This window comes from Podarcis liolepis (assembly GCF_965112155.1).
Source record: "Podarcis liolepis genome assembly, chromosome: 3".
NCBI classification, from domain to species: domain Eukaryota; kingdom Metazoa; phylum Chordata; class Lepidosauria; order Squamata; family Lacertidae; genus Podarcis; species Podarcis liolepis.
In genome coordinates this window covers 90991856-91005968 of record NC_139557.1, presented here as the reverse complement: position 1 = coordinate 91005968, position 14113 = coordinate 90991856, and the positions used below count along the sequence as shown (strand labels likewise).

The following is a 14113-nucleotide window of genomic DNA, read 5'->3' as shown; positions in this document are numbered from 1 at the left end:
AACCAGAGAGGTACACTGGGGAAACCAGTGGCAGCCTTATACACTATGAGTTTTTCTAATCCTCTTTATGCCATCCAAGGTGGTGGCCATTACTTTTAACTTTTATTTATTTGTTTCATAAGTGTCTCAATCACTATTCAAAATGCAATATCCTGCCCCCTCACAGTGGTTTGCTACATGTATAATAATGTAAAACCATATAAAATATAAACGAGACCTAGATGGTGCTTTGAGTGGATTGCAGCATTTGTTGTTCCTGTTTCCATCATATACTCTGGGGGTTTGGTGGGGAGAGACAGAAAGAGTTGTTGTGGGTCTGCTACAAAGTTTTCCAGAGCATAACCCAACTAATGCATCCAGGGCTGCAAGGCACAGCACTAGCTGATTGGTACCCGAGGCTGTCCTGTTTCTTTGGCTTTATAATGTAGCAATGGGGAAGCAGTACATCTGCTCAAGGCCAGAATACAAGAGCCCAACAGGGATAAACATCTTACCCAGCAAATAAATGTTTGGGAACAAAAAATATCAGCTGGAACCCCTGATCCAAGAGTGAGATAGTGCAGGGATAGATAGCTGGAAAAACAACAGATTGTGCCAAATCAACCAGCTGTTGTTGTTTTTTTAAAAAAAGATTTGATTGAATTGTTATGTCCACTTAGGGAAGATTGAAAATAATGCTAATAAAAGGAAGGAGCCCTTGGATGTGGCATACATTAGGGCTTGGAAAGCTGATTCATTTCTGTACTGCACAGCTAAAGCAGAGGAAATCCACTTAATGGATTTCTGTTCTCAGGCCTGTATATAATAGCTCATTAGAGGAAATACTCCATGCCAACATTTTGGAGCAGCTTCAGCACTCCGCAGTAAGATGCAGTGCCATATTTCTCTGCATGCTTATAAGACAAGACAGCAGTGGGATGCTTCCTTTGGATCTGCACTGAAAAATAACTGTAAATAACAATCTTGAGGGTTTCCAGAGTAGTATTCTTGTTAGTCTTGCAGAACAGGAAGTCTTGTGGCACCTCAAAGCTGCTATTTTTGGTGAAAAACATATCTTTCTACCTGCCTTGCCCCACCCCCTGGCCCTGGGACTCCTCATGAGGGAGCTGTTCCTGGAGAAAGAACAGTGAGGGGAGAGACTTCGTCAGCTTGTAAACCGCCTTGATTATTGTAAGATAGAAAGACAGTATACAAATAAAAAATGAGGATGATGATGATGTGGGCCCCGGGCTGACAACTTGTGCCACTATTTTTTGAAAATCTAGTAATAATAATAATAATAATAATAATTAATAATAATAAAATTTATACCCCGCCCATCTGGCTGGCTTCCAACAAAATATTAAAAATACATTAAAACATCAGTCATTAAAAACTTCCCTAAACAGCTGTTTCAGATGTCTTCTAAACATCAGATAGTTGTTTATTTCTTTGACATCTGATAGGAGGGCGTTCCACAGGACAGGCGCCACTACCAAAGAGGCCCTCTGCCCAGCGGCGGAGCTTCATGCTCCGGCACGGGGGGGGGGTGGAGAGCAGGCAGGGGCAGGGCGGGGCTGGTGTGTGTCCCGGGGGCATGGCACACCACCTGCAGGGGCGTGGTACTCGTCCTGGGGGTGTGGTGCCCAGTGCGGGCGGGGGTAGCTGCAATGGCACCCCACCGAGATCGCGCTGCTGGGGGCGGTGTGCTCCCCCCACACTCCTCTTCCTCTGCCAGTGCCTCTGCCTGGTTCCCTGTGTCCTCACTTCTTGCAGTGAGGGCCAGAAGGCCCTTGAAGCTGGACCTCAGTGTCTGGGTTGAACGATGGGGGTGGAGATGCTCCGTCAGGTATACTGGGCTGAGGCCATTTAGGAGGTCTTTGAAGACCAGTGTTATGTGGTCTCGGCAGCCGCTCCCAGTCACCAGTCTAGCTGCTGCATTCGGGATTAGTTGTAGTTTCGGGTCACCTTCAAAGGTTGCCCCACATAGAGCGTGTTGCAATAGTCCAAGCGGGAGATAACCAGAGCATGCACCACTCTGGCGAGACAGACTGCGGGTAAGTAGGGTCTCAGCCTGCATACAATCTGTCAATCTACTAGCAAGCCAGATTCAAGGTCCTTGTATTTACAAAACCCTGAACAACTTGGGTCCAAGCTGTCTTAGGAACCACCTGAAGCCTTATATCCCAGCTGGATCCCTGAGAACATCTGCAGGAGTGTTGTTGGTCGTCCTCCAAACTGTCGAGATTCATTTGACAGCAGCAAGAAACTGAGCCTTTCGTGTTGTCAGCTCAGTTTTATGGATTACTCTTTCATTAAAGATTTAGCAGGCGCATTCTGTTTTAATTTTTAAATGCCTGCTGAAAACTTTTCTGCCAGGTTTCTGCAGGCAATTAAGACTGCACATTTCCACAATAGCTGATTTCTGATTTTAACATTTTTGTTTTTTGTCGCATGGTTTTATGCATAACTGTTGTAAACCACAATGATACTTTTCATGAATATGGTATTATACTGTATACTTTTTAAAATATAAAATAACTACACTAGATTAATCCATTGAGGGACTGCATCTGTATGGAGAATGCGTATAAGTGACATCACACACACATGCCCCTAACAGGTCTAGGAGCACATAAACATCAGGATGCACACACACTCTGTTGCAATAGTTATTGTAGCTTTGATTGCGCCCTGACTGCAGGCAGAAAATTGCTCCTTTTGCAAAGCTAATTATAGTCCTCTTCGGCTGTTAAATCACAGCTATCTGTATTCCATTAACCTGCGCCGAACAGAGAACCGACTGCATTTACTGCGTGCTTGCATGGCAATGGTTAACTGAGCTGGCGAGATTCTGCTTACCTCAACAAAACCAGCCGCAGTGAGAAAGGGAAAACAATGAATGGGTGGAGATGAACAGCCCGTCAGAGAAAGAGCTATGCATTCCGGCTAGTGCAGTCCAGGCTGCTGCAATGACAGTCTGAAGGTTGTAGCAGCCTCTGGAATCTGCATTCAAACTGAACATCAGCCTTCGCTTGCAAGTGGAGCCCCCCCCCTTTCTTTTTGGCACAAAAGGGCTTGTTCACCATTGGGACTTCCGAGACATGGCCAGTAACCAGGCCAGCTTACAGGATGACCAGAGCAGGCATTGCAAGTTCTTATCCTATATGTTTTACCAAGCTGTCAGAGATCACAAACCTGTCTGGATGCTGGAAGACATGAGGACTATGGAGTATTTCTACTGGGAAGAAAATGCCAGCCTGAGGACGTATTCCCCTTCCGAAGCCCTGCTCTACGCCGTGGTGCACAACCACCTGCCTTATGCCCAGTACCTGCTGTCTCATTTTCCGGAGGAGGCTCTCAAAGTCCCTGGGGAACATTTCTGCTATTGCCCTTCCTCTGCTCCTCACTTGGCCATGGCTGTCACCTACGACAGGAGAGACATTCTGGGGCTGATCATCAGCATCTCCCACAAGCTGCCCAGCCTGAACTCCTACATCAACCGAACCGGCTGCTTCCACCTGGAAGATGGGAAGACCCCTCTGCATCTCGCCTGCGAGCTCCTGAGGTCAGAGACGGTTCTGATCCTCCTGGGGAACGGGGCTTCTCCCAGGATAGAGGACAGCAAAGGACTGACACCGCTGGATGTCATCTTGGAGCAGATGTGGGACTCGAAAGTCAACGTGGCGTCCAAAAAGCTCTGCCTCGATTACCTCTTGCTTTTCATGCCCAGCCCCCGGTTCAAGATGAGGAAGGTGCTGCAAGAGCACCCAGAACACTGGGCAGTTCTGCTAGGGGAGGACAAGTTCAATAGCCTGGTGGGGAACATGCCTGCATCTTTATACCTGCAAGCTATGCAAACCATCCTTCAGACTCTCCCGCCCTCCCATTTCCCTAAAAGCATCCAGGAACTTCCTATACCTCAGGCATTAAAGCCTCTGCCTCACTTCGGCAAGCAGCACCCAACAAAAAATATGGTAAATGTTTTTCCATGATGTTATGCTTTTTTAAAAAAATGTCACATTCAAATTGTATAATTTGTTCAGGTGGGGTTTTCAAAGGTGCTTCAGGCTGCAAACCAAACCCCCAGCGCACTTCTACTTGAGCTAAATAGGACTACTCTCAAGTAGGATTGCTGCCTTAGGGGGATTTGCTGCCCAGTTATTACTGAATTGGTATCAAAATCTGGGCTACTGTTTGATGCCGCTGAAAATCCCAGCCTTAGTATATGTTGTCAAATGAAATCTCTCTATTTTTTTCAGATTAAAAAACCCCTCCCATTCTGTGCATGTGAAAATATTACATTGAACTGAATGTACATTTTGCTCACTGAAATCAGTGTAGCAGCACTCCTGATTTATTGTTTGTATTTTATGTAAATTATCCAGGTTTTGCATTGTTGTTATTATTTAAAAGGCACTGTTTTCACAAGGCATTATATGGACCAGGGTCCCAATCCTGTACATTGCTTGATGCCTTAACTTCTATTAACATCACTGAGTTTTAAGGATCATAACTCTATGCAGGATTGTAGCCTACCAGATCACTGTGCTGTTAGGGGAGCGTGTGGTGGGGGTTAAAGGAGGAACTCTTTTTAAGTTTTCTCAAGTGCTGCATAATGAATCAGCAGTTATGATCATAAATGTCTTGGCCTTCAGTGCTCCTGCAGTGGTGAGGAGTCCCTCTGGCTGCAGGATACTGTTGTGTCACCTTAAAACATTGAGCCTTTCTAGCAAAAGCTAGGTAGGTTGGTAGTGTGGTGGAAAGGACCCAATGAAACCTACATAGATGGAATTCCTTTTCAAAGCTGAGTGGTAGGGGAAAGACCAATTTCCACGGCGCATCACAATGTGCCAGACATACCCTTCCCCTCCCCATTCCTCTCTGCTCACAGAAGTTTCAAGAGTGAGCATACCTACAAAGGAAGATATGGCATGGTCCTTAATGCTAGAGACCTACAGTGGCTACTTGTATTTTTTTCACTGCAAGAAGCAATGCAATATTAGACACCTGATGCCCCCCCCTCCCTGCAAGAAATGCAGTGCGATCCTTGCAGTTGCTGAGAAAGAATGCTGGCGGCCTTCGCCCTCCAATAAGTCTTGGGTTACATCTCCCATCGGTCCCAGCCAGTGTGAAGGCTTTTGACTTAGGAAAAAGGGACCCTGCCCACCTTAGAGGATGAGACCTTGTGAGTGAATATAAGGAGGTCACCATCATCACCCAAAGAGTTTGGCCTGTTTGCCTATAGACAGGCTGCTCCTGCCTCTCTGCCCATCCCAACTTATCTCCCCCACCCAACCATGACCACTGATGTAACCTGCCTAAATAACGACTTATCAGCATTCCTTCAAGGTGCACAATCTCTGTAGCTCCAGGTGCATGGTTTCTGTTTTTTGTTTGTTCATTTGTTCATTTTACCTCTGCCAGAAAGGATTGTGTTCCCTACATGCCCACACTGTAGATGGGCAACACATGTTTGCGCCTCTGATTTTGGATCGCATGCTGTTTTCAGCAAGGCATCTCTGACCAGAAGAACACTGAACATCAAGGGGTGGGCCTTGATGCTTTCCTGGAAAGAGAAGAACGAGAGGCTCTCTCTCCCTCCCCCCCCCATCCACAACCCCAGAATTCCACAAAGAAAAGCCAAGCAGACTGGCAGATGAACCTTACCTCAACACAGGTGCCAGGCGAGCAGCCGCCACTGCACTTGGAGGCAGCAGGCTGGCTTAGGGGTTGCAGGGTGGGTTGTGTAGCTGCCGCCCCCCCTCTGCCTGAGGCACCTGTCTCACTCTGCCTTATGGTGGGGCCAGTCCTGAGTGAGAGCCTGGCCCTAAGCATGTTTCCTGGGAAGCAACTCGTATGGAAATCGAGGGGAGCTGCTTCCTCCTGAACAGGCTTAGAAGCAAGTTCTAAAACCCTAGATAGCCCCTGCCAGTCTGTGAGTACAGTGCTGAGCTATATGGACCGAGTGGTCTGATTAAGCATCTGGCAGCTTCGTAGGATCCTATGGAAACGGGGCTAAAGCATTTTTCTTAAGGCAACTTGGCTTGATAATAACCATTGCTCTGTATAAAGCTGACCTGTTTTTCACAGATAGGTCCAAATTCCGTGATGGTGGGCAATGCGAAGCTGTCCCTTTAATGTAAATGCCTAAGAAGACTCAGAATTTGAGAATTTGATAATAGTCAGTGCAATTTCATCCTTGTGAACAAATGAACAGGTCTTTGCTGTGTCTATTAGATGCCTAGGAGCTGGTGCCCTACCATACGCCAGGCATCTTGAGGATACTATCTCAGTCTCTGAAATTTACCTCTGCAACAAAATGTAAGCTATGTGTTCTGTTAGAGCCAGTGGGTTTGAACAGATCTACATGATTCGCAAGAATCTCCTATTATGTTCTGGTATTGGCAACTCCCCACAGGTACTTAACAAATCAGACCAAATGCCGCAATCTAGCCCAGCATTTTGTTCTCAAAGCCAGCCAAATGCCTATGGGAAGCCTGTCTAGAGGACATGAGCAGAGCAGCACCTGCCCCCCGCCAGCTCTGTGACATAATCCTGCAGCAAACTGAGAATTTGTGCCTGCTGAACTTCTGCCATATAGCTCTTAAGGGCGCAAGAGCACCTTAAAAAACTAACAAACAAAAAACAGACAGTTCAGTATCCCTCTTCCTTTCCATGATTAAATCCTCAGGACCCTCCCTCCAGCATTTTGAAGTTCACAGGGTTGCCTTAGCCTTACCCCACCTATGTGAGGACATAAAGGAGAGGCATCTAGGAAACTTTTGCAGTACATTTCTGATACAGCAAAACAGAACCAGTTTCTAGCCAACCAGCCACACAGACAACACAACTAAATGCCACCCAGAGTAAAGAATGTTTTAAATGAACTAGGCAACAAACGCACACACGTGTGTGTGTGTGTGTGTGTGTGTGTGTACACTTGAATCAAGCAATGCTAAAATAATAATCAAATTGCAAATAAAGCCCACATCAATAAAGCTAACCATGTTGCAGCAGGCAATCTAATAAATCTCATTTTGGTGAAAAATGATAAGGGAAAATGTATCTGAAATATCCCCATGCAATACTAGCAATTATCTTGCTTTATATTATATGCACCCTATCCTAGCAAACATTTCAAAAACAAGACCCTCTTTAATCATTGGAAAATGACACATCCTTTAAATTGTTGTCCCCCTCGCCCCATATTGTATTAGCCACAGCAGACAAATTTGGCAGCAATTCCCTGAACTGTGAAGGCTGTTCACTTTGCAGTCTTGTCGCTGCTCGGAGTTTCCTTCCTTCTTACAGAAGGGAGAATGATTAGGGTAGTATTATACGCTCCCTAAGCCAGTCTCACAGAAGATTTAGAGGTGTGTCTAACCATATCTTTGCAGCAGCCTCCAAAGTCAGGCTAAGAACAAAGGAACCGCTATCCACTGTGACTGATCTACAGAACAATAGAGGGGTTGTTGGGACTGGACCCCAGCCTGTGCCAAAGAGACACCAGCTGTTGGAATCTGTGGGGAAAGGGCTGGGTCTGGTGTTATTTTCATTCCTCTTGCAGCTGCAGCTTCTAATTTGGATGTCAGCAAAGATGGGAACAAGGGTGGCACTCTTTAAGCAAGCGCTATTTAGGAATAATCCCACAAGGGAGATATCTGCACACTGTTTTCGACCGGATAAAATCTCCCTGAATGAACCAAACCTTAAAAAATCCAATCCAAATTCAAACAGAATTTAAAGGTCAAGGATGAAACTGAAGGAGGTTCAGGGTGAAATCCATGGTCACTGATAGGCATTGATGAGAGGAGATGAAGCGTACTTTTAGACCGGGAAGAGAATGGAAGATTGCAAAGTTACAGAATAGAGGCCACTGTTTGCTTTCAGGCACAAGTCAGCAGCCTGCGAAAGCTACATCAGAACTGGACAGGGATATCACTGGTGATAAAATTTGTAGGGGTTTGCTTTCCAGAGTGGACAGAGTGAAACACCAGAACTTTAGGGTTAGAATATTCTGGAAACCCTTCAATATTTCTCCGATGAAAATAGGGACATCATATTCAATAATAATATTTATATCTTGCCCACCTGACTGTGTTGCCCCAGCCACTGTGGGCAGCTCCCAACATATATAAAAACATAATAAAACTTTAAACATTGAAAAACCTCGCTATACAGTGTTGCCTTCAGAGGTCTTCTAAAGGTTGTATGGTTATTTATCTCCTTGGTTCGGGGGTCGCATAACTCCATACCCGTCAACATTTCTCCAGTGAAAATAGGGATGTCCTAAAGGAAAATCGGGACATTCCAGGATCAAATCAGAAACCAGGTCGGCTTATGTAAATCTGGGACTGTCCCTGGAAAATAGGGACACTTTGAGAGAATGGGTCGTTCATTATTACTCGTGAGATGAAACTGACATAAAATAACAGTACCAATCCATTTGAATCTCCACCCATCCCCAGAATCCAGTATGGGGTATCTAATGACCCTGTATCCCTGAGATCCCAAAAGAAAAATTCTAGCTAGCTCATGGCTAAGAAAAACCTCTCGGCAACTTGTTTCAATGGTACTCAGGGATTCTGCAGGTCCCTCTGCATCGTGGAAAAAATAATCCATTTTAAGGGCTACTACTTGATCAATTTCCTATGGGTCTTGCCAATGAGATTACCAATTGATAGGGGGCAGAGGAAGGAGGGCTTTGTGCGTTTAATAGCAGCTTATTAAGTGCAGCACGACAGCAAACATCATTACCTAGTATCTGTACATTATGCTGTCGTTAAATCACAGCTACAGTGCCTACTTTATAAACCATAGCGGGCTATGAGCTCAGCATTTAAAAAACTAAATTGCAGTTTTCTGCAATGCATATTTTGCAAATGCACATATACTTGCTTTTATTAAGTAGGGTTGCCATGTTTCAAAAGCTAAAATTCCTGTTGAGCTTTTTTTTGGAAGACCCCAAAATTTTGGAGCTTTCTTTTTTTCTTTTTCTTTTTTTGAAGCCTCCCTGAAAAATAGCGATTTTAAGCTTTTTGGAGCTGTTTCTGCTGCTTTTTCCACTTCAGCAAAATTACCCCCGACATCATTTTTTTCAGCCAAAAAACAGGACATTGTCAGGAATATTTCTGATGTATGGCAAGCCTGTATTAAGACATGGGAAGTAGCTTAGCATTTCCTTACTTGTGGCACAGTTGCCCATTCTCCCACTACAAGGGCACGGGATAGGCTTTCAGTACGTACTACTTCCAGTCAACCTGTAAATGTTTTGCAACACTGCCTGTTATTATTGCTAACCCAACCCTTGCCCCTCAAGGTCTTTAAGCAGAGTCTGGCCAGCCATCTGCTAGGAATCCTGCATTGCAGCTCCTGCCTGGAGCAGTCGGTTGGACTGGAGGAGCCAAAGGTCACTTGCTGCAAGTCTGTAATTCTCTGTCACTTTTTATTAGAGCTGTGTACACAAATAGCCTGTCAACATTCTCCACCCTCGGCACAGAAACTGGAGGGAATTCAATTGAATTTCTGCAGGGGAAGGGCAAATATTTCATCAATTTTTTCTCACATTTCACAGAGGCAGTAGCTCCCTCCCCCCGGGAGTTTCCCCCCTTTCACAGCCACTGCAAGTCACAACAGCAGCAGCTGTGTTGACAGCCCAGCCACCATTTTGCATCCCTACAATGCCCCTGGAATTGTGTATGTGTGTGTGTGTGTGTTTTGGTGGGGGGTGTGTGACTAGAGGTGAGGTGGTGACCACCACAAATATGATGGAGAATGTTGGGAGGAAAGTCTGCAAAACTGCCTCCTTTTCCTAGGGGGTTAAGGAAAAAAGCCATAGATTTTATTTTATTTTTACATGGGGAAAAAAGCCTGATGAGAAATTTTGGCTCAGCTCAGCATAGTATACAATGCTGCCATCATCAGCTTGACAAAAATCTAAAATATTGGTCCAAGGCATTTCCAAATGGCTGCTAGTCATGATGGCTGTTTCCCACTATATGCCTCTGAATATCAGCTTCCGGGATATCACAGATGGAGAGAATGCTGCAGTGCTCAGGATTTGATTGTGGGCTTCCCATGGGTATCTGGTCAACCACTGTGAGAGCAGGATGCTAAACTAGATGGGGCTTTAGGCTCTTCTTATGTTCTTACGTCAGACCACTGGTCTATTTTGGCTCATTATTTCTGAATCTTTGCTGCATATCGTGCATTAATGGGTGGTGATACCATTAGGGTTACATCTGCTTCATTAGCAATCATAGGCCTGGTTTCTATACAGGCACCATGCCTGCTGCACAAGGTATGGCATACCAGATGGCCGCTGATACACTTTCCCTCCGAAAACAAGGTAGGGAACAGGCTACCTGCTCAGATGACTGCACCACAGTTTAAGCGGTAAGAATACAATGGTATTCAGGCTTCGCTGGCACACCAGACTATGTATGAATGAAGTCACAGGAGAGTATTTTAACCTGCCCTTAGGAATGATATATTTGCCTAATTCAGAGTTTGCCAACCTTGAGTCTCCAGCTGTTTTTGGACTACAACTCCCATCATCCTTAGCTAGCAGGACCAGCGGTCAGGGATGATGGGAATTGTAGTCCAGAAATAGCTAGCCACCCAAGTTTGGGAAACCCTGGCCTGATGCCTTGCAAGTCTTCTGTACCATAATGTAGTCATTCTACAGCCAAGTCTACCTCAGGTCTATTGGCATTTAATTTGGTGAATGTTTCACTCAAGCAGGGGTGTAGTTATTCTAATGTTGTTGGACACCATCTCCAATCATTCCCAGCCAGCATGGTCAGGAATCAAGACTGCTGGGAGTTGTGGTCCAACAACACCTTGAGGGCCACAGGTTAGTCACCTCTGATTTAAAGCTTGCTCATCACAGACAGCTTTTAATAATAATAATAATAATAATAATAATAATAATAATAATAATAATAACAACAACAACAACCATTCCATCACCCTTTCGCATTATGATTTTCATGAGATGTTTCGGACTGCAACTCCCACCATCTGTAACAACTGGCCATGGAGACAGGGGATGAGTCCATAGCATCTGGGGATGAGTCCATAGCATCTGGAAGGCACCTAGAGAAAGCAACCTTCAAGCCTTTCTGTCCATTTCTTTGGGCTTACCCAGAAGCAGGGAAGTCCATGCATTTGCATGGTGACAAATATTAATATAGTAACCAAACAGAATGAATGTCGACGGCAGATGTCCTGTGGCATATTGGACTCTTGAAATAATTTCAAGGGGAGGGAGAGGGAAGGAGGGAGGAAGGAAGAATGTATTTGTATACATGAATAAGAAATCTCAATTTTTTTAAATTTGATGTCAAGTCTATGAAACATTGCAAAAGACTGAACTGCTAGATTCCTCCAGAAAGAATTTGGTAATAATGCACATATGTTTTTCATCTGTGGCAGAGAGTCCTAAAATCTTCTGTCAGGATCTACTGTTGCAGTGACATCTCTCTTTCAGTATTCTGTAACTAGGAAAATGGGGCACCTCTCCCAGAGAACTCGTTGGTCGCCATTGTGTTAATATTGTAGGACCATGATTGTGCATTTGTCACGCTTACCTGAGGCATAATTGGTGCCCGCACTGGCAAAGTGTAGAGTCTGAGAGAAGGAGCTCTAGCCCAGGCAGCCGCTAGTTCAAGCCTTAACTCAGCCACTAGGTTGCTTTAGGCGAATAACCGTTTCCCTCAAATCTCACCGCCCCCCCTGCAGTCTGTAGTATGATATTAATAATACTGATTGACATTACAAGGCTATTGTAATGTTTGATGTGGTTCAGAGCATGCTCAGAAGAATCTGTTGCTGCTTGGAAGCTGGAGAAATAGAGTTCCCAACCCAACCAAGATCAAGGGATTTAATTCTGCTTTTTAATTCTGAGCTAAAAGAAAAAAGATCACATTAGAAGCACACATTTAAATTTGGCTTTGAAATTTTGCAAATTTGCAAAGAATGACTAGTGAAACTGGGAAAATTGCTCATTTTCATACATTTGCAATTCTTTGTTTCAGCTATACATTCTACCGCTTTGTATTAAATATTTGCCTAAATGGGCACATGCTGCCATTTGCTGAATAACATGAAATCTTGATAAATCCATTTTACCACTTATCAAGTAAAGCCATATTTTGTAATTTAGACTCTGCCTCTCCCCCATCCCTTCAGTTTTACAATGGAAAAACCTTTTATCCATGTGATTGTACTTTTACCCTCTGCATGCTGAAAGACAAAGATTGTAGTATATATTGCAAAATTTAAAAGATATGCTGATTATGCCGATTGCAAAATTATTTTATCAGATTGTAATGAACCATAATAAACCTCCAACGTAAATTGGATTAGTCTTTTTTATTGCCTGTTGAGTTGGTTGTGGGTTTTATTATCAGTTGGATTTAAAGTGCTGGGTTAATTGCTTTCCCCTTTGTTTTAAACTGCATATGTTCATTACCGGAAAAAACATATTTGAGTTTCGGAATTATTATTTTCACTCATACCACAGAGATGAGTGCTCCAATTTAACGTTTTTAGATCTCTGGAAGGGCTCAGTGCCCAGAATCTCCAGGTACGGCTGGAAGTGTATCTGTGCCTGGGGAGCCCACTCTGCACCCCGACTTTTTAGTGTGCAATAAACAAAGCTAGACAGACCAATGTAGGTCCAAGTAGGGTTGCCATCTCCCATCTGTAGTCTGAAACAGTGTCCTAGAAAAAATTGGCAAAATGTCCAGAAAAATCGGGATGTATGCCAAGCCATGCCAGCAGTGTTGTTTTTGCTGATTTTCCTAAAAAATAGCTCTGGATTTTCACTTTTTGAAATATGGCAACCCTACATTTTGGAGCAAGAAGAAAAGATGCCTCCTCAAAAACTGGACATTGCCTGTCAAGGTGGAACAAGAAAATTGGGTCCAAGGATCTTTGCCATGGGCATGATTACCCCCAGCTTCCAATTGATTCATTCCATTGTTTTTTTAGCCCCATCTGTTTCCAAGGGGAGGTGAAGAAGAACGTGTGAAATCCTCTGCAAAACTGGAGAAAGGCAAACAGGGCAAATTCATTTATACATGACATGGAGCACAGTTAAGGACTTTATCCGTGGCATTTAAATAAGGGATGGCTGCAGAATTTGCCTCTGTTGTATTCCACCAGAGACTTTAAGGTTCTGCTCTACTAGAAATGTTTTCTGGAGCAGAACTCAAATCTTTGGAACTTGTTTTCCTTCCAGTATATTTGCTACCGGTCTGGACCTTTGAAGCCATGAATAACTTGGGACCCAGTTACCTGACCCAACACCTCTGCCCAGTTGCTGAGATCTCAGAACAAGCCACTGCCTATGGAACTCCACCTGGCAGCTACAAGTGAGTGGAGACCTTTCCATCATGGCTCCCACCACTGGGGGGGGGAGGCAAATGACCTTGTTGAGTTTTCAGCACTTCCTGTACTGGTTCACTCAGGCTTTTGCTGGTCACTCATATCAAGCCACTGATAATATTTCAGCTACTGTGATTTGATTTGATTTAGCTGCTGTGTTTTAATTATTTACTGTACATATTAAGTTTATATTGGACTTTTTATTGTATTGGTTCTTATGTGTTGTAAAACTGGCTTGGGATTTTTAATGAACAGCATTCATTTTAAATAAAGAAATAATAATTTTATTTCCATAATTGTTCTAGACTTTCCAGTCCCTCTTTTATCCTGCACTGCACTGAGTTCAACACACTGGTTGGAAGAGAGGGAGAGCAAGGCAACTGTTGTATGCTCTGCATTTATTTTATTTTTACCAAACTCTGGAATTTTGTGTGTCTCTGTGTTTTTTAATTAAAAAAAATTGAATACCAGGTGCAGCGCCAGTTCTGCCACTACCCCCAAATCCCAATCTCTAACTGAAATTCAGCTGGAAGAGAAACAAAGCAAGGCTAATCTCAGATCAATTACAGAACGGAACTGAGGAAATCCTCTTATCCCTAGTTTTTAATGCATTTGCCACATCTTTTGGGAATTTCTTCTTGATCCACATGCTTAGGGTCACATTACACTTCCCCGTTGTTCAAAAAATGCGAAATTATCCCGGGAATACACCTGTTAGCTTCACAGAAGAAAAACAGAT

The 14113-nt window shown here is 44.0% G+C and overlaps 1 protein-coding gene across 2 annotated transcripts; it reads left to right on the top strand.

Moving 5' to 3' along the window:
* The first annotated feature begins 2384 nt into the window (after positions 1–2384).
* On the top strand, positions 2385–13661 carry LOC310704180 (ankyrin repeat domain-containing protein 9-like). 2 transcript variants are annotated; one of them, XM_083497246.1, is made up of 2 exons: positions 2385–3956; positions 10979–11905. In XM_083497246.1, the coding sequence occupies exons 1-2, from the start codon at positions 3084–3086 to the stop codon at positions 11042–11044; spliced, it is 939 nt and encodes a 312-aa protein (XP_083353372.1). In that variant the 5' UTR covers positions 2385–3083; the 3' UTR covers positions 11045–11905. The 2 variants fall into 2 exon arrangements, with proteins under 2 accessions (XP_083353372.1, XP_083353373.1); XM_083497247.1 differs by lacking the exon at positions 10979–11905 and adding an exon at positions 13229–13661 and having other exon boundaries at positions 2386–3956.
* Positions 13662–14113: the final 452 nt, after the last annotated feature.